The sequence below is a fragment of the Salvia hispanica genome, chromosome 3 (genome assembly GCF_029641045.1).
Source record: "Salvia hispanica isolate PSC_SH4W2 chromosome 3, Shi_PSC_v1, whole genome shotgun sequence".
NCBI lineage: Eukaryota > Viridiplantae > Streptophyta > Magnoliopsida > Lamiales > Lamiaceae > Salvia > Salvia hispanica.
In genome coordinates this window covers 28,552,050-28,576,097 of record NC_142694.1, presented here as the reverse complement: position 1 = coordinate 28,576,097, position 24,048 = coordinate 28,552,050, and the positions used below count along the sequence as shown (strand labels likewise).

Below are 24,048 nucleotides of genomic sequence, written 5' to 3'. Positions count from 1 at the left end.
GGCTGCGAACGATGTGTTTATTGATTTGGATGAGATTGAAGAAATTGATCAAGATCATATCCTTTCTGCTGCTGATGATGATGTTATGGTGAAGAAGGGGAACGATGTGATGTTGGATTTGGACGAGTTTGAGCACATTGATCAAGATGATATATTTTCTGCTGCTGATGATGTTATGGTGAAGGAGGAGAAGGATGTGCTTATTGATTTGGATGAGATTGAAGAAATTGATCAAGATCATATCTTTTCTGCTGCTTCTGATGTTATGGCTGCAATGGTGAAGGAGGAGAATGATGTGTTTATTGATTTGGATGAGATTGAAGCAATTGATCAAGATGCTATCTTTTCTGCGACGAGCGCCAACACTCAACTTCCGGTGCCGGACTACTACTGCCCGCTGCCTCTGAATCAGCTGACGCCGGTCATGGATCACAATTATCTCGACTATGCGAATGAGAATGTGAATTGGTGTGCAGATCAAAATCTCAACTGTTCTTCAATGGATGTGAATGAGAATGTGAATTGGTGTGCTGATCAAAATCTCAACTGTTCTTCAATGGATGTGAATTGGTTTGCTGGGGATGGTGGTGGTGACTTAGCTAGCTATCTTTGGCACTAGATGCTGCTGCTGCTAATAGTGTATCCCCATTTATTATTCTTTTTCCTTTTGTGGATCTTTGCCACTTTGGAATTTGTGTGTATATGGTTGAGTTAGATTATAAATTGTTAATATTCAAGAACAGAATAGCACTGTGTTTTACTTCATCATTCAGCTAATCCCAAGTTCTAATTTTTGGTTATACTCAAGTTCTAAAGCTTTAATTTTTTTGAACAGGGGATCTTGAAAATTACATGCTACAAAAAGTTATATCCAAATCCTCATAGTAGTATTTAGTTGTGGATAAAAACTCAAGACAATCAGTTAAGTGGAGGCTTACAGTTACCGCCGTTTGATTTCTCTAATATTCAATTTTTCAATCTGTAACAATAATCTTAATGGCTCAATTCCTGATGTTGGAGGAGAGTTTGATGAGAACAGCTTCTCTGACAATAATCTTCCCTTTGTTTTTAAAATAGTTCCATTGCCATTTTGGAAGAGGTTTGCTGTAAATAGTGCTTATGTTGTGGGTTTTATAGTGAATTAGAGTAGTAAAATACTCGTAATTATTTTTTGGTAAATTTATTTCATTCTCACGCCTATTTATTTGTTTTATCCCTCCCGCCGTCTTCTCCGTCGATGCACCACTCTGTTTCAGAGGAAGATTGCAATCATAATTCAGCGGTCTTTTATCTACACGTGCCAATTGCTTCGACAAAGGTCACGCTTCTCTCCTCTTGTCGATGGCGGCGACGCTGCTGTTTCTCCGCCGCAAGAAATTCTCCCTCGCAACACTCAATTTCTGCACTCACAGTCACACCGCAGCTAACCGCACTCCTCTAAAAACCCTATCTTCAGATGCATTTTTACTCGAAAATATTTTGTGGGCTCTAAAGAGAGGCCACTCGATCAGAAATCATTTACTTTATCAGCTAAAACCATCGACATATGCGCAAATCATTTATGAATTCCGTCATGATTTGCATATTCGCCAGAAATTTATTGATTGTGTGGCAACGAATTGCCCCAACTTTAAGCACTCGTCGCTGTCGTTGAGCGCTGCTATACATGTGTTGGTGATAAGTAAAAGGGTTTCTGATGCACAGGCTTTGATATTGAGGATGATCAGGAGGAGTGGGGCTTGTAGAGCTGAGATTATTGGTTCAGTTTTAGAGACATATGAGAAATGTGGCTCAAATTCTAGTGTTTTTGATTTGTTAATTAGGACTTTTGTGCAAGCTAGGAAGTTTAGGGAGGCTGTTGAGGTGCTCTATATGTTGAGATTGGAGAATGTTTTTGTTTCTATTAACGCGTGCAATAGTGTTCTTGGTGGGCTTGGTAGGATCGGGTGGGTTGATTTGGCGAGGGAGGTTTATGATAAAGTTGTTAAGGGTCGAACGGATTTGAATGCGTACACACTCAACATCATGGTGAATGTATTCTGTAAAGAGGCTAAGACTGAGGAAGCCAACGATTTTTTAGTTGAAATGGAGAAAAGAGGGATCTTTCCGGATATTGTGACTTATAACATTTTGGTCAATGCTTATTGCCGCGAAGGGAATGTTGAGAGAGGTCGGGACTTGATGATGCTGATGCGGGCTAAGGGTTTGGAACCAAGTCTTTTGACCTATAACTCGCTAATAGCTGGTTTGTGTAAAAACGGGTGTTATGAGAGAGCAAAGAGTGTTGTAAGCGAGATGATGCAGAATGGGGTATGTCCTGATACTGCTACGTATAACAAGTTGTTATTGGAGTGTTCGAGGAAAAATAATCGTGCAGAGGCTGAGAGCGTTTTTCGTGAAATGTTCTGTCGTGGTGTCGTCCCTGATTTGGTTAGTTACAGCTCAATGATTGGGATTTTTTCAAGAATTGGGGATCTTGATAGGATGATAGTTTATTATAAGCAAATGCAGTCCAATGGCCTGTTACCTGACAAAGTTGTTTACACAATCTTGATTCGTGGATTCTGTAGACATGGTGCCATATCAGATGCAATGAAGGTGCGTGATGAGATGGTGAAACTTGGTTGCCAGTTGGATGTAGTGACTTACAATACCATCTTGAGTGGTTTATGCAAAGGAAAGATGCTTTCTGAGGCAGACACACTTTTCAACGAGATGGTGGAAAGGGGTGTGTTTCCTGATTTTTGTACTTACACAACTCTGATAGATGGATATTGCAAGGCTGGAAATGTGGATAAAGCAGTGAACTTATTCAGTTCTATGCTTCAGAGAAATCTGAAGCCTGATGTGATTACATACAATACTTTGATTGATGGATTTTGCAAGGCCGGTGAAATGGAGAGAGCAATGGAGTTAAGAGAAGACATGATTTTGAAAACAATACAACCCAATTATATCACATACGGTAGTCTAATTAACGGATTTTGTGAGCGTGGTTATGTGTCGGAAGCATTTAGATTGTGGGATGAAATGATTGGTAAAGGTACTGAACCCAACATGGTTATTTGTAACTCTCTTATCAAGGGATACTGCAGGCATGGTGATCCGGGCAAGGCGTTCGATTTTTTGAAGAAGGTGAAATCAAGAGGGCTTGTTCCGGACTCTTTCACTTATAACACTCTCATTCATGGATTTATGAAAGAGGAGAATGTCGATATGACCTTTGTATTAGTGAATCAAATGGAGAAAGAGAGTATCTCACCCGATTTAGTTACCTACAATGCTATCCTTGATCAGTTCTGTCGACTCGGTAGAATGCAAGAAGCCAATTCAGTATACAGAAAGATGATTGAGAAAGGCATCAACCCTGATCGTGCTACTTATACATCATTAATAAACGGTTATGTCTCACAGGAAAATTTGAATGAAGCTTTTAGATTTCATGATGAGATGCTGAAAAGGGGTTTCATGCCTGATGATAAGTTTTGATGTGTTTGTGAGAGTGCTACATTTGATGGCTCAAACTTCATCTCAACCTACTGGTAAAACTGTGAAGACACCAGTGCGGAAATTTGTGGAACATTTTAGAGTGTCAAAGCAGTCAGAGAGTCCTACACATTTGACATTGGAAAGGACTCTGCTGCAAATTACAACCACAAGGTTTTTTTTTTTTACTTAATCTATCTGAGTTCAAGTCGCATTTTACCAAGGTTGTAACATTGATGTGTTTTTCATGGATTTTTTTTCTATTAACAGATCATATTTCCTCCCAAGATTTTCATCCAACTGTATTCTTGCGATGGCATAGAACTTCATCCTGTTGGCCTCCTGAACTGTGGAAATAGGTTAGTTTTTTTATGAACCAGTTTTTTGTTATGTTCACATAGAAATTGATTATTGATCTGACATTCACCAGTTCTGCTATAACAGAATCTTGTGCTGTTTTTCTCTCTTCTCTTATTTTTAATTCTCTTCAGTTTCCTCCCCCTTTTTGTTTTTAAAATAGCTAGATCTGTTTCTTAATTTTCCATTGTCTTTGGGCAAGAGGTGCATAGGTTTAATATCATAATATGGAGCTTAAATTACACGTTTAATGTTTTTTTTTTGGACTTGCTGTAAATAATTTGGGCTTTTAATATTTTAAATATGAATGTTCAACTTGTCGTGCTGTCTAAACTATACTCCAAAGCCTTAACTACAATGCTTGTTCATGTTCTTCCATATTTTTGAATACATGCATATATAAATATGCTTCTGTGGTTTTAAATTTAAATTTAGCATTATTATTTCCAAATTGATGGCACTTGTTGAAATCTATCATCAAGAATTGAGCCTTGAATGTTCTGCCTTGTCATTTGTTTTTTTACACATGTTTTGGGTGCATTGCTGCATTTTATATTTGGTAAAATTTCATACTTTCACTCTGGTCGTAATCTATTTCAAGTTTCTTGCATGGCTGTGATGCTTTGAACATGTGTTGCGAAGATATTCACCTGGAAAATATACTGCCACAGTACCTTTACTGGGCTAATTACTGGTGAAATTGTCTGTTGTCTAATGTATACTTGAGGTTTTCAAGATACTAGTATTATTTTACAATCTTAAAGAAAAGCTTTGGACTATGCTTCTTGACTTCTTTAGATCTTGATAGCATAACTTGGCAGTATGACATAATATCTTGTACTCCCTCCGTCCCATTAATAAAGATGCATTTCTTATGGCACTAGATTTAAGAAAATAATGGTTAGTAAGTTAAATGGGAAGAGAATAAATTGGAGAGGTGAAAAGAAAATATAGTAGGAGAGAATAATGATGTTTTTTTGCTAAAAAGGAAATGAATCAATTTAGGTGGGAGTTGAGACACCCCAAAAGGAATATGAGTCAGTTTTAATGGGACTGGACGGAGGGAGTATTATACCTCTTGTGGTTGATGTTTACTGGATGCACTGTTTTATTTCTATTTACTAAGTTCGTGCAACACTTGCAAAGGTTTCAAGATTCATTTACTGACCTGTAATATTCTATAAAAATTATGTGAGTATACTTTAGATTAATCAAGATAATTGCTTTGTGGGGAAAAGAAAAGAACTTTGATGCTGAAATAGAACGCATGATCAAAATCTGTGCATTTACTGCCTTCTTCACTTGGTAATGGTATTTGCTTCCTTTTTTCACCCCCACATATCTGGAACTCATCATAGCTTTTCGTTTAATCTTGTACAAACAATTTACCTTAATCCCTTTTTACAGTTATGCAAATGCAGTGCTGGATTATGACTAAGTTATTACTGAATAGTAAAGTTCTATAGAACTTCACTAACAATGATTAAGGCCGCAAAAGAGATTGGTGCCTTTATCTGCGAATTTGAACATCTGATACGGAAGGGATGATAAATGAAATCTCCTATGAATCCAGTTGGATTTATCTCAGATACAAAGGATTGGAAGTCATCTAAGTCACGGACGCGAAGAAGATGTGCTTGACTTTCTGAGGTAAGCATTAATAGAGAAATTTGTTGGCGTAATGTAATGTATGTAACTGAACATGCTAACAATTTATGAAATATCAGAAATGGGATAGATACAATGCAATCTCTATGGCACAATGAGTCACTTGTATCTGGTTCGTTGGCTGAGGATTCAACTCTTTTTGGCCTTACATTTGGTGGCTACCTTTGATCCACGGTCTGTCTTCATAGAGCAGACATTTTTTAGTCAGTGCTTATCTTGGATAAGTTAATCTGGTTTTTAACATTAAATGTAACATAGTGATTTACCCAATGGTGTATGGCATATCAATACGCTTGGAAAAGGGTCTTGCACAATTCACCAAATCTGAAACACTTGCTAAAGATTAGTAAAAGTGCAGATCTGACTAAAATTTATAGGTTTCTCATGTTCTGCCTAACTCTGATTATTATTTAAGAAACTGTACCTTGCTGCTTATGTCTATACTTACTGTTTTAGGTATGGCATTATCTAACAAGCGGCTTGCAGCGCTATGAATTTAAGAGACATCGTTTTGGATAACGAGAGATTCGAGTCGTATGACGTCATAAACTTTCCCAAAGATTTCAATCAAGCTCATTTAATAAGGATCCTACATCTGATCTAATAACTACAAGGATAGTTTTAAATCAGGTTCAGAATTTTGAATTGATGAGTTCAACAGCTTCGGGTATTAAAATCAGCAATTCTAAACCCTAAACCCTAAAATATGATACTGAAAAAGTTCCAAGTGACCAAGCTTACACCTAAAAAACAGAGGGCTCCTCCACCTCTTTCAATACCAAGCCATCCACACATCAAAGTCAACAACAATCCTGCCAAATGTTTCGAGGATGGATGATAAATCCATTAAGCTTCATAATATACATCAGTTAATTCAACAAATGAATTCTGGAATCATCAAAGATAAGGCTTGGAATGAAAGACATCACCTACAAAGATATTACTCAAACCACATGTTACAAAGGATTGTTAAAAAGAAATGATAGCAAGTAGTACTATAAACCATACTCTGCAAAACTCAAGTAAATGACATGTTAAATAGAAGCCCAGCTAAAGGGATGTCAAGAATGGCAATAGTTGATTTGGTGCAAATCACATTTTTCTAATGAAGAAATAAACCAGAAAGCATAACTAACTCAAGGGAGGCTACAAGAACACAATGTGTCGTCACTATCCCAAAAGGCTAGAACTTTACAGGTAAAAACCATAAGCACCAAATCAATAAATAAATACTAGCAATTACATCCAGCTCCAGTCAGTTGTATGAACATGTCATAGATCTCCATTTCCCAAATCAGAAACTTATGTATACATCATCATCTCCCTCCACAAACTCCACTCGTTCAGGACAAGGCTGGCCTCCCTCTTTATCTACATTCAAACAAGTCTCTTCTCTAACTCCATAAACAAAATGTGCCTGATCGCCATTGATACTAATTCCATTACCCATCACCTTCCTTGAATTCCAGGGCACAGATTTCTTCCTCTTCATTCTCACATTTCCACCTGCATCTTCAAAGGTGGACGAATTAAGATCCAGCCCTTTACCTACGTTGATTGAAGGCGCAAACGGAAGCCACGGATTCTCCTCTCCATTGCTACTACTACTACGAACATCAAACGGCATGAACCCCGGGCAGCAGTACTGTCCCTTTGCCACAACGTCCGGCGGCGGTGGAACCCTAATCGCCACCGCGTGGAGCACTCTTCTACACCTCTCATTCGGGCACTTCAAGCAGCAATCCTCATAAACCCTATCATACTCGTACACGGAATAGCAATAAGGGCACATTGTCCAAAAGGTACAACCGCCGGCATCCATGTACCTCCGCAGCTCAGCGTCGAATTCGGCCTTCTCCGCGGAATTGGACAGGACGGACCAGGCTTTGAGCGCCAAATTAAAGGCCTCCGTCGTGAGCGGGCTAGGGTTGGCATTGGGATCGAGAATTGAAGCTAGGGTTTGGAAGCTGGAGGCGATTTGAGAAGCGTCGGATTGGAAATAGGGGAGATTGAGGAGGGCGTAGTAGTCGTGGTGTGTGGCGGAGATTTTGGAGGCGGAGAGAAGGGCGGCGGTGGAGAGGATTCTGGCGGCGGCGGAATTAGTCGGGTCGGAGTCGAGGGCGCGGGCGGCGTACTTGCAGCAGTCGTCGAAAATGCGGTTTTGGAGAAAGTAGTCGGCGGCGGTGAGCAGCCTTCGGGTCTCGGGCGTTTGACCCGATTCGGATTCGGAATCCATTTTGGTTGGATGGAATGGCCGTTATTGTACTTCGTTATATAATTTCCTCATCAAAGTTGAATGTAGGGATTCTCATAATCATATTTTTGAAAACTTTTACATACTAGTATTACCTATTACGTAAATAAACATTCTATTCTATATTGTTGGTCGTATTTTCAAGTTTTAACTTACACTATCCTTATGAATTTAGTACTTATTTCCATTTTATTTCTCCTATTTATGATCTTTCCATTTAAATATATATTTTTTAAATTTCGTGCCTAAAAGCAAATGCTTTGATACGAAAATACACGTTCATTTAGAATATTAAAAAAAAAATTTAATTATATTAAATGATCCTTTCTAGATTCTATATAACAAAATAAGATTCGAAAAGCTATTCTACTATTATCTGATGTTTTTATTTTTAAGAAAATTAAATTCAAAATAATAAAATAAATTATTTAGTACGGTAAAATATAAATAGACAAAAAATAAATGAGGGAAGATATTAATAAAAATACAACTTAAATAATTTAGGACAACTTCAAAATTAAGAATGATTTCTGTCCCATAAAACTAGGTCATTTTGAAATGACTTGATTTTTAATGTACAATTGGTGAATTAAATAGAAATAGAAAAAAGTGATTATAGTGGAGAATGGAGCTTACTTAATTAAAGAATAAAAGTTTGTTAAAAACTTAAAATTGAAGTATTTTATTTTTAAGGAATAACTTATAATGATAAAAGCGATCTATTTTATAGAGCAGAAAGAGTATTATTCTACTTGGGACATAGAAGTACTCTCTCCGTCCTATAAAAATGTCACACTTGTGGGACGGCACGGGTTTAGGAGGTTTTGTTTTGTATATTAAATAGAGAGAAAAAATATAATTTTTATATTCATGTGAGAGAGAACTTTTTCCAAAAAGGAAAACGTGACATCTTTTGTGAGGCAAACTAAAAAGTAAAGTGTGACATCTTTTGTGGAACGGAGAGAATAATAAATAGATATATAATCCAATTACTGGGTAATTTTAGACATAGCTGCACTTCTATTTTGGAAAAATTATCATCTTAAGCATTAGCAATGGGTGGTCGTTCTCTCGGGCCGAGGACTAGCCCGGAGATTGGCCATCATTGCAGAGAAAGGGCCAATAATCGGCCTTCGATCGGCCCCATTGTGGCTGATACTGACAACCATGGGCCATTTTCTTTTTCTTTTTTATTTATTTATTTTGCTGAGAAGAAGGAGAGAAAGAGAGATAGAGATACGCTGGTGAGGAGGAAGAGAAAATGTAGTGGTTAATTAACCCTAATTATAAACTAATGCTAGTATTAATTTTATTGGGCTGCTGGTAGGGAAGAAGAGGCTGGTGAGGTAGAAGAGAAAATGTGGCCGAATAATTAACTCTAATTTGTATTTAAATTAATGCTATTAATTTTATTGGGCTTATTAGTGGGCCAATAATTTTATTAAATGAATAATAGTAATATTATTTTTTTAGCATGCCTAAATAAATGGACTATAGATTGGAGATGGCCTAATTTAGGTTTCATCTAATTAATATTATTAATTAATAAGTTGTCACATATTTTGGATCAATTAAAATTTATTTCATGTATTATATTATTTTGCATTTTAATTTAATTAATTTGATAACATATTAAATATAGTGCAAAAAAATTAAAACAAAATAGTGATGATATGAAAATGAAATAGAAAGTGGGATAGATCTTTTCATTGCAGAGAGATAGACCCTTGGGGTCCTTCATTGCTTATGCTCTTAGGTCTTAAGTCATACGAGTAATTTTATTCACTTCTAGTTAATTACTTAATTTTAAAAATAGCCAATTAAATTATAGTAACTTTTTTATATTTTTCAATTGTCCCAAGCAAATAAAATTTAGATGAAATGTGACTTATATTTTTCAACATTATATTTTCATCTATTGTTACGTAATAATCATCAAAAATCAAATATAAAATAATGCTAAATTTGTTTCGAAGTTAACCAAAAATATAATTTAAATTATAAATTTCATCAAAATTGATGAGGCATTGAAACGAAATATTAATATAACTTAGCAAATAGGGAAGCATTGCCCAGATGAAAAAACATATTGCTACAAGCAAATAAAACCACAAAAATTACAGGACCTGCTACACCCCACACATTCCATGTTTACTTCACAAAATTCCCCGACCGGAGCAAGAATCGGGGCCCAGCCCTCGCTCCGTCTAGTCGAGGCGTAGAGTATCCATAGGTAATACAACAAAAAGGGGCAGGAGACTTATCATCACGCTTTGATGTCCTTGAGCACACCCCCCTTCTCAAGCTCACCAACTAGGTCCCTTAGTGCAGGAACCTTCATGGCCAGAGTTCTGTACAGTCTGGAATATCGAGCTCTGGTTCCATCTCCCGTTCTAGCAAGAGCAAGCAGGCTCAGAGCCTCCGGGAGCTGCGCAAACACGTCCTTCATCTCCTCCAGGCTCATATGCTCCAGGACAGTCGGTCTTGGAACAACTCGCACAATCTCCCCACCCTTGGGTTCCTGCACCCGCGCATCTGCCTTCACGACCAGCTCCGACTTGGAGTTGGCTCCACATTTGATTATGAAGGGAGTCGTGGAGCCCGTGTTGAACTGCAGCACGTTCCACTGTGCCACGTCGGTTTCAGAACTGAGCGTCGCGTCTGCGGAAAATTTGGTGCCGGGAGGTGGTGCCTCCAGAAGCTTATCTTCTTCTGCAGTCGACTGCATCGGATCATAGCAGAATAAAAAATTTCAGAAAAGTGCGGAAGGCGTACCTAAGACCTTCATAAAATCATCTGCATACATACCTCTACAGCATCCCGAGCTTCTGAAATATGGCTTTGAGCGCACGGATGGTCAATGTCAAGTAAAGAAGGCATCTGTTCGGAAAGTTCGTCTAGAGAGACGAGCATTGATCGCTTCTTGCTCTTACTCAGTGCATTGACAGAAGCTTGCCTCATTATATCCTGTTGAGGCAGAATTTTTTTCAAATTTCCCAGGTTTTTAAGATCCAGAAAGTTAAAAGAGTGGAAATTGGAGAAAGATGAAAAACCTTGACTTGCTTCAGTATGCTGTCGAGGGAGATTAACGACGCTAGCCTTGCATCTTCAGCAGCAGTGGAAGGATTCCGAATAGGTGCAGCGCCACTTTCTAAACTTAACATCTCCGCGTCGTTTTTCATTTGTTGTAAAATCTGATTCGAGTAAACAGTTAGCCTCTAGCAGTAGTAAACAGTGTGCGGAATTTCAGTATTTGAGAAGTGAGGCCACCACGCGCTATGATACAGACCTTTCTTCTCTTGTGATCAACAGATTCAAGAGCTGAACGTAGCTTAGCTACTTGAGCAGAGTCTTCCGCTGCTTCAGTCGCCAAAGTACCAGCAATATCCTTATGTACCAATATAACCGTAGATATCAGTATGCGAAACATAACAAACTACATTACTATAAACAATATAAAAAGAGCATACAGCAAAAAAACTAGATAACGGCACTCTGTCCGTAGCTGCACAAAGATGGGAATCTAAAGAAAATGGTAAGAACATACCTTCAAATGTTGCAGCTGTGAAGTATAAAGACATCTGGCATATTCAGATAACAGCTGTCCAAGAGCATCGGTAGTCGGAGGCTGGGCAGCACCAAGTCCAGCCATCCAACCATCCATTATTGCTGTAGAGAGAAGTTCCAGCTGACCAGTTGCTCCTGCTGCCGTGTCATCAGCAATTGAAAGGAAATCGAAGTTCTCTGCAAGCCAATTTCGAATTTGACGCTGGAGCTCGCCAGCAGGGGTATGAACAAAAAGAGCTGCAAGAGCCTTGTTTCCAATTGAATAAATTTTTGCTTCTTCGGTTATTTCCCTGAGCTTTCCACCTGTTATATGCTGTCGCCATGTCTCCTGTATTAGTAAATGAGATGAGTCAAACACACTGCTCAGCATCATTGATCTCACTTATTTCATTGTAAAAAACCAGCAGAAGCCCTGAGATAATTCTTTTATACATGAAATAGAAAGAAAACATAATAGAGACATCACCAACTGAAGAAACACAAGAATAGCCAAATCCTCTGCAAGGAGCAAAGAGATAAGAAGGGGGAGGTAACTTAAGGGCATATTCTTCCCATTTTTTCCCTTTTTGCATTTAGGCAGTTCATCACAAGGTCAGGTTTGAACTTTGAAATGCTATATATTTTTATAAAGTGTACGAAAGAATAATACATAACTAACAATCTCGAGGTACCAAAACCACTCCCTGAATATATTATCATTGATTGTTGCTTTGCTTCTGAAATGACAAGGTTAGAATGGTACATCCACTGTGTGTGGATTTGTTGCTTTGCTTTTGAAATTACAAGGAAATCGTTTCAATTTAGTAGCTCATTCAGGCTTAAGCTGTTAGAGTGGTGTAACTCATCTATACAGAAATAAAGAAATAACATAAAACCTAATCTAGTGATGAGGACAGATGATCAAGAAGGAAAACACGACTAAGTTACCTGATCAATTCCACGTATCTTCAGAACTACTGATGACAACTTTGACTTCTTTTCTGGCTTTATATTTACTTTGAACCCTTGAATTTGGTCCCCAACCAACATATTCCTTGAACTAGAATCATAACGAACTGGAGATCTTCCAGGGCTGCTACCACGGCTAGAGCTTCTACTACGCCCATTATTTGGCTTCTCAAGAAAGCGCTCAACCGGAGAAACCTTACATCACAGAAGACATTTTCACATTTACACTTAATGCGCATCATATTAAAAGAATTAATGTTTCAGTCAAGTAGAAAAATTTAACTATTCAACTAGTAGATCGACACATGACAGGGAGGGCACCTTAATTGATTGTAGCTCTGGTGATCGAGCAAGCAGGGACCTTATGTAGAGAATCCTAACACGAGAGACAAGCATTGTATCCATCACTCTTCTGGGCTCCATTTTACGAATGAAAGAAAAAACAGCATCTCTTATTTCAGCCAGGATTTCATGCTCTCTAGAAGCACCTGCCTTAATGACTGCAGCCAGTACCTGCACATAGGAAACCAAGCGGTTATCAGGAAGCTATATTCCATGAAAGATGATAGAATTTAAATTTTTAACAATCGAGCTTTTCTCAGCTGAGACACAATGACACATACATAACCATGTATGATAACACCAGAAGGGTGCAAATGCACACAAAGTGACAAAACAAATCTTATTGATTAACCTAGGTGATAGATCCAAATGTATCGAACCATAGTAGGGAAAGGTAAATCTTAACAAATACTTCAGAGCTTTGTCATTAACACATGCTCTGGAACCAAGCTATTTTTCTTAATCTACTCAGATGCCAGAATGTTTCTGAAGGCAACTTATTTTGCAGACTGAACTTGCTGAGCAGATGCAATCATGTCATTCTTCAGCACAGTAAATTTCAGCTTTCTGATCATCATGATACCAAAAACTATATGTTGCCGACTGTATTCATAAGAGGAGGTAGAAGGCCCACAAGTGCTGAACACGGAATACTAAGGAGAGCACAGAAAAATGCAAGCAAGGAACCAAAGGGTTTCCTCAAGGAGATCCAATCCCCACAAAAAATTATAGAATGATCAAATTTATAAAATGATGACATATAGACACAAGAATACAGCTTCCCCATTTTAACTTCGACATACACAGTTAAATGCATAAAAATATGAATATTGGTTCCTACCAGCATCAAGAGCTTGTTAGCCCCATCTGAGATTGCAGCAAGGCTGTCATATTGTTCGGGATCAAAATCATTCAGAGCAGAAGTAAGATATTCGCCAGCTGGTGTAGTTTTGACAATGTCAGTACCAGTCTTAACCAATGCAATAGCTCTCTCGGTCTTTTCAGAGGCTAAAGGTGGAACACCATCACCAGGGCGTCCTTTGGCATTGGTATTCTCGTTCCTATTAAAAATTATTCAAGTAAAAGGAGTCAGACATATCAGTTGTGAAGTTTAATAGAAGAAAATAGACAGTAGAGCAAATCAAGTTAATAGGAACGACATAGACAAAAGATAACCGAGTTCAAATAGATCTCAAAGCAAACCGGAAAAAAACCTTTGCAGGTCACGAGACTGACTGAGTGGTCCCTTGGGAGATGGGCTTGATAACTGAGAGAATATGTCGAGCAAGTAATGAGTATCTTCACAAATATCAAACAAGGACAAGAATAAGATAGTACACCTGTGACACATAGCCCATGTAAAAATAACATCTCTAAGAAATGAATTATATAGAAGATTAAAACCTGTGGAGTTCCAGCTAAGGAAGCTTTCTCAGTTAGCCTCTCAAACAACTTCTCATTCTCTTCATGCAACCTCTGCCAAATAATGAAACCAAAAAAACAAACTTACTCACCTTGCATTTAAGGATATAAACTTACTCACCAAGCATTTAAGGATAATACCAGCAAAGACACAATGCCTATGTAGTTTTAACTTTTAACAGAAATTGCAGAAAACTAACTCACCATCACCAAGCATTTAAGGATAATACCAGCAAAGACACAATGCCTCTATGTAGTTTTAACTTTTAACAGAAATTGCAGAAAACTAACTCGCCAAACATATAAGGATATTTCCAGCAAAGACACAGTGCCTCTCAGTAATAGAATTTGCAGACAAGAAAATAAAAAACAAAAATAGAATTTCCAGACAAGAAAATAAAGAACAAAATGTATTAGACTAAATCATCTTGTGGACAGTTAGCACGGTCAAGTACCTCTATGAGTGCATCCCGTTTCTTCAGTTCGTCCTCAAGTCTCTTAGTAACAGCAGCAGAATCCATGTCATCTCCTGTGGCTTTGTTGCTTGAATTCTCTTCAGCCTGCGATACAGAGCCATTTGTCGTCCTAGTCTCGTTGATAAGAAGAGATTCATTCAATTGCGACTCAACGGTCTTCAGTTTGGCCTACACAGAGGCAACAAACATGATGAGATAATAAAGATTTAGTAGTATAAGTATTCACAATAATACATTGCAAAATTCAGCTATACAGCAACATTTGATTTATTGCTTCATAAATTCAGGAGGTGACATCAAAATAAACCATGGAACATAAGCTGGGAAACTTATGCACCTCTTAACATGAATAAAATTTCAGAATATCTGACACATAATGCAAACATCTGGCAACCATACCTGAAAAAACATATAACCGCTCACAGTAACATCCCAGAAATCATGTTTCCTTCACCTTATTAGGAAGGGTTGAGATCTAATTCAAGGGGCTGCGAGCACTATAAGGGTTAAATATCTACAATATTTGTATGTAAATCCTTTTTTTTCAGTTGTGCTTGAATGTTTTTACCTTTTTGTCATATAGCCACAAACATAATGCAGAGTTCAAAAAGTGACAACCAAGAACAAAGACACCCTATCCAGTTATGTCGGTCTCATTAACCACTTTATCTGGTCAGCACATCCCCCAACCATGAAACAGAAACAAAATCCTTACCAACATCTAAGACAAGATAAAGTAACAACAAAGATAATACTTATTGGCAATTGTAAAAAAACATTCACAGAGAAACTTTTGAACAAAAGAAATTTTAAACCATAATTTTGTATGACCCTGAAGCTTATTCACAGTACCATCATTACGACTATCCTTAGAAGACAAGGAACAAATTCATGGATCCATTGTTCCGTTTCAACATATATAAAGAATGCTGCATTTCATCATCTTTTGGAATTTGAAGAGACGTGATATCACTCAACACAGAAGTAATGCAGGATCCAGATCAATTGATGACATCATATCTACCAGTATGATTGAAGGAACTTAATACATAAAGTCTGAGCCAACCTGCAACATTTGAATCGCAGATTCCTTTTCTTCTATCTGCAATTTCTGGTCTTGTTCCACTTGTAAAAAATGAGTTATTTGATCCCGTAGTTGCAGGTTCTGATCCTTCTCTATCTTAAACTTATCTGCAAGCATAATATTCTCTGTCTGCAATGATAAGGAAAACAAATTCGAGATTGTCAGATAAACAAACCCAAAAAAATGCTCATTAATCAGGTCCTATCAGTTCAAGAAGTATAATCAGAATATCCTATGGGCCAAAAAATATCGCAAATACACTTAATGAATGATGGCATGACTCTGAAGTAATAACTTCAGAGAGCAAAGGATCTTGCAAAATAGTCCAGTGCTTAACTAGCACACAGTAGCTGAAAAGCATGGTGCTACAAACCTTTAAATCTGACTGCAATGTGAAAGAAACCTTCCAGGCCTTCTGAACTTCATTGAAGAGTAGAACGCACTGGTCATTTGCAAGCTTCAAATCTTGTTTTAGGCCCATGCTTTCCAGCTTCAATTCACTGGCTTCCTTTTCCTTTTCGAGCAATTCTTTACGTGCATCATTGGCCTGCAAGAAAATTTGCAACAGAATTTTGTAGACAGTTTTTAACACATATTTCTAACTTATGATTCATTTGCCAAAACACATGCATCATGAAATTTTCAGTGACACAAATACAATACACAGATGAGCCCAACAGAAAATGAAATTGCGCAGACTTACAATATCTTTCCATTTCTTGATCGTATCTCGACTCCCAAGGCTCAATGTAGCATTTCGGGCTCTGGAAGAAAAATTAAGGGAAGATAGTGTCTCAGACATGCTGGGCACATTGGGGCAGATGTTAACAATCATCAAAGTTATTGAGCTTCCACCTGCATACCAAACAATGATACAGAGTCAAGAACAAAAATTGAGTCGACACTTGACAGCAAAGCTCAAGCAAATGTGTAACATAGACATCATATATCAACCAGTAAGGCATTGGCGGTTGGTACAACTTGAGAGTTGAGAGCATCTTATAGTAGCACAGAAATGAGTCCAAGAGTAGGAAAAGCTGAAATTAACTTCTACTTGATTGGTAAGACAGAATGTTCCACGGTACTCTGATAGGAACACTGAAAATAGCATCCATGTTCACAAAAGGCTTTCCCTAGTACACGAGTTCTTTGCCCCAAAAAGAAAATGGTCAGAAACTTCCAACTCAGCATATTTTTTATGCATATCCTACCAATGGAAATCAGCACCTTCTCTATATTAAGATACAAACGGATATATCAACCATTCTCAACACACTTAATAGGCGTGGATTCAAGTTCACAAGCTCTAGATACTGAGTCCTAAAAACAACTTACAATGATTAGCTATGAAATGATAACAGGGACGGGAAATATATAAAAATATTATAAAACCAGAGCACAGGGACCTATTACCTAGCGAATCTGCAAGAACTTTTGTTAGCACTGAGTTCTCATATGGAATATCATCCTTCTTTGAAGTTAAGGATGCCAAAACATCACCCAATCTGCAGACAGAATATTCAGATTTACATATGGTAACTAAAGAAATTAGATAGCATGACTAGAGTAAACCAAAAGATTAGTAATCCTACTGTAACTGATACTTTATAACAATATATATACCTTCATGTCAGCATAGAGCCTTAAATTGAAAGGTAAATTATGTACCCATTAATGGGATAGATAGCCTTTTCCGAGACAGTACAATAGTTCATAGTTCATACACACATAGATATACAAATTACAGAGGACCTATCAACATCAGGTTAGTAATTGAATATCACACAAAACAAATCAATATGACATTTAAATAAGAAAGCAATTAAATAATATGTCAAAATGGTTCAAAATGCAATTAATATAAAGGGAAAGCAGCCAGATCTGCACCAGTTGTCTTGTTTCATCAACTTCAGACACACAGAAGATCTAAAATTTAAGGATAAAGAAATGCATGAGTCAATGGAAAAAACCATATTCAGTACTTAAACTTACGCTGAGAGGGATTTTAAGACATGCAGCAACTCCGTTGCACGTTCACCAGTTTCATCCTCTACTCTCGAACTCTCACTTCCTGCCAAATCAACTAGAGAAAGCTTGCTGTATATATTGTCCCCAGTGATCAAGTTTGTATAGTATATGTGTATAATGACAATCCTACAAAATACAAACAAAAGAGAAACAAATAATGGAATAAGAAGAATATAGAAAGCAGAGATTTTATTTTTTCTCAAATAGAAAGTGGAACACAACATGCGTAGATAAATCTGCTTAGCAATTAAAAATCTTGATTTTACATGAAAATAAAATGCATTATTATGCAAACATGTCACATCCCATTCCATGATATGGTAATGCAACACATCGAATGCATAGAAAGTAGAAATAGTGTTCTTTGTAGTTTGAAATTGATATGGAGCAAATGACATTTGGATTATGGAGGTTAGTAGTGGTTACATTCCATGTCATCTTTCAACCATGTAAAATCCTGGATATATTATCTTTCTACTAAGCTAATTATGAAAACAGGAACACCACTAATTGAACGTAAGACCCTTCAGAGTCTCAATCTTATTTTTAGCATCACACCAGCCAAAATTTGCAGCACATAGACCACTGAGCAAAATAATTCTAGCAGCACCAAAATTCTACTGAACACCCTATACTAGTCAATTTTGAATGCCCAAATAGATATCTGAAATAACCTCCATCATTATTATACAAACTTCATCCAACTAAGCATCATTTCACTCGGGAGTCAGGACCCACCATTTACATATATTATATCAAGCACTTTTTGTGGAAAAACATCAATAGGAACATAAAAAATCCTACATGTTTACTACGCCAACTACTTTTTCATTGGAATACACAATTTCATTTTCCACACAATCTTAGGGTGCTATAGATGAACTTTTGATGTAAAGAGCTGAGAGCTGCACCTTTCGCAAATATTTAGCAAGGGCAGGTGATTTCTAATGCTCTCACATTTATAATTGAAATCAGACATGCATTTGCTCTAAAAAAGAAAAAGGACAGAGAGCCAATAAATATAGTGCAAAACAAAACACAAGACAAGGAACAAAACACAAATAAGCAAAGAAGCACTAAGAAAGGCACTAAATTGATGAACCATACAGATGCGAAACTTTAAACTTCAATGTGTCAGTTCCTCGGTTGAGAAAAGCTGTTTTAAGAATCCTGTTGAACTCTAAAGGGTTCTCAATTTTTTCCTGGACAAGTTCTACAACATAATCCAATGACCCAATGTAGACTTTTGGTTGATTACTTCCAGACTCCAGAAGCAAATCTGTTATCTACAAAAGCAAAGGCAAGGTGCAACATCAGCCTCAGATGTTAATGATGTTCAGCATGATATATGCTAGGGGTCTATGTTTCTACCCCCTTGAGTCTTTTACTTCTTCGAAATTAAATTTTGAAATTCACACACTTTAGTATTTATGGTTTTCCAATCCGTATACATTTTCCTCGTACTAAACTGGAGAATCTCTTCAGCAACCAGAAAGGATAACAGTTTATCTGATTTTCCTTACTTCACAATATTATCTTAAGGAACTTAAACAGATGGAATTCAATGGTCGTACAAAGTAATTAAAGATCAGTCAAATCATAAAAAATATTGAACTCTCATTTTGGTCTTCACTTTTCGTTTATAAGTCTACTAAACTTTTTTATGTAGTATTACACATCTGTTTGCAATAAAAATTAACTTCTATGGTACGGTATCGCCATCCATTCCCATGTATCATTCTAAGTTAAACTTTCTTTTCGTTTCTTTTTAGTACTTGTACTTAATTTCTTAGAAGTTGTTTTGCCAAAAATTTCAACAACAGATTGTGCATGCCAAAGATCCATGCCAATAGGAGGTGGATGCAAGTAACTTAATATCCCATCTTAAAAAAAGTTGGACGGTAACAACTATGCCAGGATGTGGTTGGAGAGGAACCTGTTCATTGTAAAGCTCAAAGACTGAAACTGAAAAACTATATCGAGAAGTAGAAGTTGCATCTGAGTTGGATAAATCAAAGAGCTCCTCAAAAGACCGAGCATACAGACCACGATCATGACTAGATCCTTCCTGGAGAAAGATTAGAACGATATCAGAAACAAAGTAAATCACATGTCATGATCAATCTTTTATAATGACCCTAACTGATTCTTACATAGAGGCCCAAGATAGACAATAGCTCCCCCGTGATTATTATTGAGATTTTGAGACAAAAGAACCCTCACTACACATCTTTTAACGCAGTACAGTTTAATTGAACAAATAGAAAGAAAAAACATAGATCAATGATTCCAGGCACCATTTATACCATGTAAATATCAATATGTCAAAGAAGCATATGTATCAGAGAAATAAAGAAATGTATAGGATACATTGCAGCCAATTAACAATAGTGAATAAGTATAGTGTGCAGAGTACTGCAGGATGGGGAAGAGATGGAGAAGCCGTACCATAGTATGTGTCTTTCCTGATGAGGTCTGCCCATACGAAAATAGAGAAACATTAAATCCATCAAATGCTGACTGAACAAAGGGCTGAATATCAGCAAAGAGATCGGCTGCATAAACGAAGCTCATAAGTTAGTACAGTTCATTCAAACAGCTGAAGCCAAGGAAGTGAAAAGGATACCACCTTGTCCAACATGAGGCCCATAGACCCTGTCAAACTCAAAATCCTTCTTTGGATTGGAGAGACTTTCATCTTCAGTGTTTATCCGAAGGGTATTATCATCAGGAAATTCTACGATATCTGGGCCTTCCTCCTCGAAGAGAGGTCTTACTCGACAAAACACCTTTACATTTCCTGTAACATGTTTGCTTGGTGTGATTATTATGCATATAGAATTTGGAGAGCATGAGAATCCCAGAGGTCTAGAGTATAATAACTTAATAAGTACCTTTGGCTGTCAATAAGTCATTAAACAGCTTTTTCTTCTCAGATAGCAGTGGAAAGATTCTAGCTTCTGTTTCAAGGGCAGCCTGATCTGGAAATTAGGTGTTTATTTTCCAGTTAGTAAACTACATTGATTCATACAGAAAAAAGATATTAAAAGGTTGATATCTCTAAACATCATAAACTGGAGTCAAAAGCCCAATTTGCAGCAGAATGAGAGGACCCTAAGAAGTAGTAGTAGGGTGTAAAGTTACAATGGAAGGAGACACTAACTAGCATTAGAAAATGTCATCGTTATGGTGGGAATGAGTTCATTGTATACAAAGAAGACAACAATCACAATAAAACAACCCAAAAAACATTGAGAAATATTGCAGTTGTTCATAGAACAGTTTTGACTAAAGTTAATAACACAGACAAATTTGGGTATAGCTAGAAGTCGACACACAAAGGTCAAAGGGCACACTTTACCTAGCTTACGAGTCTTATCAGCCAATACACCTAAGTAACGTGTCACTCGATCAAGTTTAGCACTTGAATATTCTTGGAGATCCATGGCTTCTTGTCTTAATTGCAAGTAATCTTCTCTGGCCAGCTGCTCAAACAAAGTTAAGGCGGCGATTTTAATGAAAGAGTAGGAGCAAGCTTGTTCCAGTCAATAGGTGAGAATAATGGAAGTAAAACAAACAAATTGAACCCAGTTTATGAAAAGCCAAAAACCACGCTAACAGTACTCAAGAAAGCATGCAAAACATTAGAACAGTGAATAAAGCTCTAGAGTGATCTCCAAGACTGACCATGAAAGAATATTGCTCACTACAACTACAAGCAAAAATGTATATAAAATTTCTAAAAAGGTACTGTTAGCTGGCAGCAGTCAACACCTGTTAGTTCAGATAATCAACGATTTCCAAATTTCCACTAGCTTAAAGCAGTCTTCCCAAGCTTCTTTAGTTTTCATTATTTATTTCTAACCAAAGTTAATTTACAATATCATTTTGAGGTAATCATCCATATAAAGGGCATTGTGTGCTGGACTTCACTTAGCATATAACTGAAACAGACACGAGAGTCAGAATCTACAGTGTGACCATTCTAGAAATGTAAACAACCAAAAGTCAGAAAAAGAATCCTTCATACACTAGTTCATACACTAGCCTATCTTTTGCCAGAGTTCTGTATTTCTTATTAATTTCTCAACTCCCTTTCAGTTTAGATATCATACTTAGCAGAGAGAGAGTTCCATGGCACAACATGCGGAGAGGAACAATATCCCTTCCGTAATAGCAAAGAAAGTAAACTTCTGCAAATTATTTAACTGCTGGTACAGGTATTTATGCCAGCTCAATATATTTGATAGCATGCAACCTCAAATATTGAATAATCCAGAACAACTTCTCATCAAATCTCATTTCGTTCTCAGACCTCTGCACTTTAAAATTCTCCCACACCTTCTGCTCCTTGATCTTAATATCTACAAGACACTGCTCTTGCAAGTATTAGACAGATAGGATAGACCACTGCACAAGCATTATTTCCGACAGAATAGCCAAGTTTGCTGCGCATCCTAACCCTCATCTAGACTAAACCAATTCCGAGAATAACAATATACCTAGCTCACTGGAGTAAATGTCTGGATATATGATACCAATGAACCACATATGCTTGTTCATGAACTCTTTTCTTATACCTAGCTCGCTGAAGTAAATGTCTGGAAATACGCGACAACTAAAACTAGAAAGTGAGATTTTGGCAACTAAACGTCAAGCACTTCCTTCAACCAACGCTAAATCCAGAACAAAGGAAAATACTGAGGCTGCCATTTTCTCATAAACTAAACGAAAATTCAATAACTTCCCAAACATCTAAGCCGTCAAATCATAATCATCCATGACAATTAACTCTCAAAAACCTCCGCATTCTCAAGTTTTATTAGGCACAATCGTATCAATAAGGATCTGAAATCAGCTCCTGTTAAACTGCTTCAAACCGACCACATTCAACCCCAGTAAAAAACCGTGCGCCAGCTCAAATTGCCGAGTCCAATTAAAAGCATTTCGAATAAACAGGATAAAAATAGTAACTCTTTCTTCAGCAACACGCATTGATAGAAACTGACCTTGACTTTGTCGCTTAAGCGAACGAGCTTGGAGTTGACGGCTTGCTTGGACAAGTCCGACTGCGATGATATCGACATCGAGTAGCGGCGCGGCGCCGCCGGCACCCTCCGGTAATCATCTCTCTGCTCCACCGATTTCCTCGGCTCGAACCCCGCCACTTCCCAATTCCACCGGTTATTGCTCCCCATTCGACCTCAACTAGAAATTCCCCAAAAATCTACAGTGAAATGGAAATGGGGCGTCCGGCGACGAAAGAAATAAGAGATGAGTTCATGTACAAGTGCAGTTGTACAAAGCTCTCTTCTTTTTTCACTTCCACTTCCAATTCAAAGCTCTCTTCTTTATGGCCTCTCAAATTGTGACTTCGGTTTTACCGTAATCCAATTCAAAAAATTTAGTGGTGAAGGAGGCGGCGACAGCGTGGTTTTGAAATGGGACACATTTGGGCATTTGGGGTCACAAAAAAAGATTGAATTTTTTTTATTGGGATTGTGGTAGTTGTGGTGCCATCAATCATTTTGATTTGTGTTGGAGGGAGTTTAAATTTCTGAATTCTCTCTTTCCTATTCTTTTGCAACTATTGTGGAGTAATAAAGTTGGATAAAGTTGTGGTCTTTGATATTACTACTAACCTATACTAATTTACTCAAAAGGGGAAAAAGGGGAGTGATGAATTGTTAATTTATTATTTAATTGCTAATTATAATTAATTTAAGGTTATAAGATTTTAGAAAATGTGTGGTCTACAATTTGTCACGTGTATTTTTTATTTTTATTAATAAAATAAAAAAAGATAAAAAAAAACTCTAAATTAGGGTTTTTGATGAAAATGTAAATATAGTGTTTCGAAAATATCAACACAATGCTTTAAAACTCATTGTTTATATTGACATTCTACATGTATTATATTGACATATTTTATATAGTATGTTGACATTTCTGCTTTACGAAAAAATTAAAAAATTTCGAAATTTTTTTAAAATTTTGATGTCGGAACATATGCATGTAGGATATCATTGGAATCCTTATGAAATTATCTTTAATTTGATATATGTTATATGAATATAAAGTTTTGGGATTTCTTTTAAAAGTTAGTTATAACTAAACATATAGTTAATTAACATTAATACCCCTATTGATATTTTTTGGAATTAATCCTATGGCATTATTAACGTTTTTTTGATCGTATTGACATTTAAGGATTAATGATCTAAGCCCTTAATTTAAATATCTAATAACTATTATTTAGTTGTAGTTAGCAATTAAGTTATAAGTTAACAATATAACACCCCCTTATACTACTAAGATTTAGATTTTATTATTTTATCGAATCAAGTGATAGTTAGTGTGAAAAATAAGGCATCGAAATATAAATACAATAATATTAGAATATTTGGGTGTCAGTT

General features: G+C 36.9%; 3 protein-coding genes across 3 annotated transcripts; 1 reads left to right on the top strand and 2 right to left on the bottom strand.

The window, feature by feature from the left end:
- Positions 1 to 1,019: 1,019 nt before the first annotated feature.
- LOC148930504 (Tetratricopeptide repeat (TPR)-like superfamily protein) lies at positions 1,020 to 5,908 on the top strand. Its single transcript, XM_089068430.1, has 4 exons — positions 1,020 to 3,660; positions 3,757 to 3,845; positions 5,251 to 5,493; positions 5,571 to 5,908. Exon 1 carries the CDS (start codon positions 1,342 to 1,344, stop codon positions 3,487 to 3,489), a length of 2,148 nt encoding a protein of 715 aa, XP_088924556.1. The 5' UTR covers positions 1,020 to 1,341; the 3' UTR covers positions 3,490 to 3,660; positions 3,757 to 3,845; positions 5,251 to 5,493; positions 5,571 to 5,908.
- A 621-nt stretch (positions 5,909 to 6,529) lies between these two features.
- LOC148930503 (uncharacterized) lies at positions 6,530 to 7,816 on the bottom strand. Its single transcript, XM_089068431.1, has one exon. The coding sequence runs from the start codon at positions 7,745 to 7,747 to the stop codon at positions 6,806 to 6,808; it is 942 nt and encodes a 313-aa protein (XP_088924557.1). The 5' UTR covers positions 7,748 to 7,816; the 3' UTR covers positions 6,530 to 6,805.
- A 1,969-nt stretch (positions 7,817 to 9,785) lies between these two features.
- On the bottom strand, positions 9,786 to 23,111 carry LOC148930502 (kinesin-like protein KIN-14B). Its single transcript, XM_089067521.1, has 23 exons — positions 22,642 to 23,111; positions 20,994 to 21,117; positions 20,527 to 20,613; positions 20,262 to 20,432; positions 20,081 to 20,187; positions 19,569 to 19,700; positions 18,740 to 18,918; positions 17,597 to 17,758; positions 17,018 to 17,109; positions 16,308 to 16,459; positions 15,978 to 16,151; positions 15,587 to 15,733; positions 14,500 to 14,688; positions 14,027 to 14,098; positions 13,837 to 13,889; positions 13,464 to 13,683; positions 12,602 to 12,793; positions 12,260 to 12,475; positions 11,313 to 11,660; positions 11,055 to 11,153; positions 10,819 to 10,959; positions 10,574 to 10,732; positions 9,786 to 10,487 (listed from the first exon to the last, which is right to left on the bottom strand). Exons 1-23 carry the CDS (start codon positions 22,828 to 22,830, stop codon positions 10,032 to 10,034), a joined length of 3,861 nt encoding a protein of 1,286 aa, XP_088923647.1. The 5' UTR covers positions 22,831 to 23,111; the 3' UTR covers positions 9,786 to 10,031.
- Between the last annotated feature and the right edge of the window lie 937 nt (positions 23,112 to 24,048).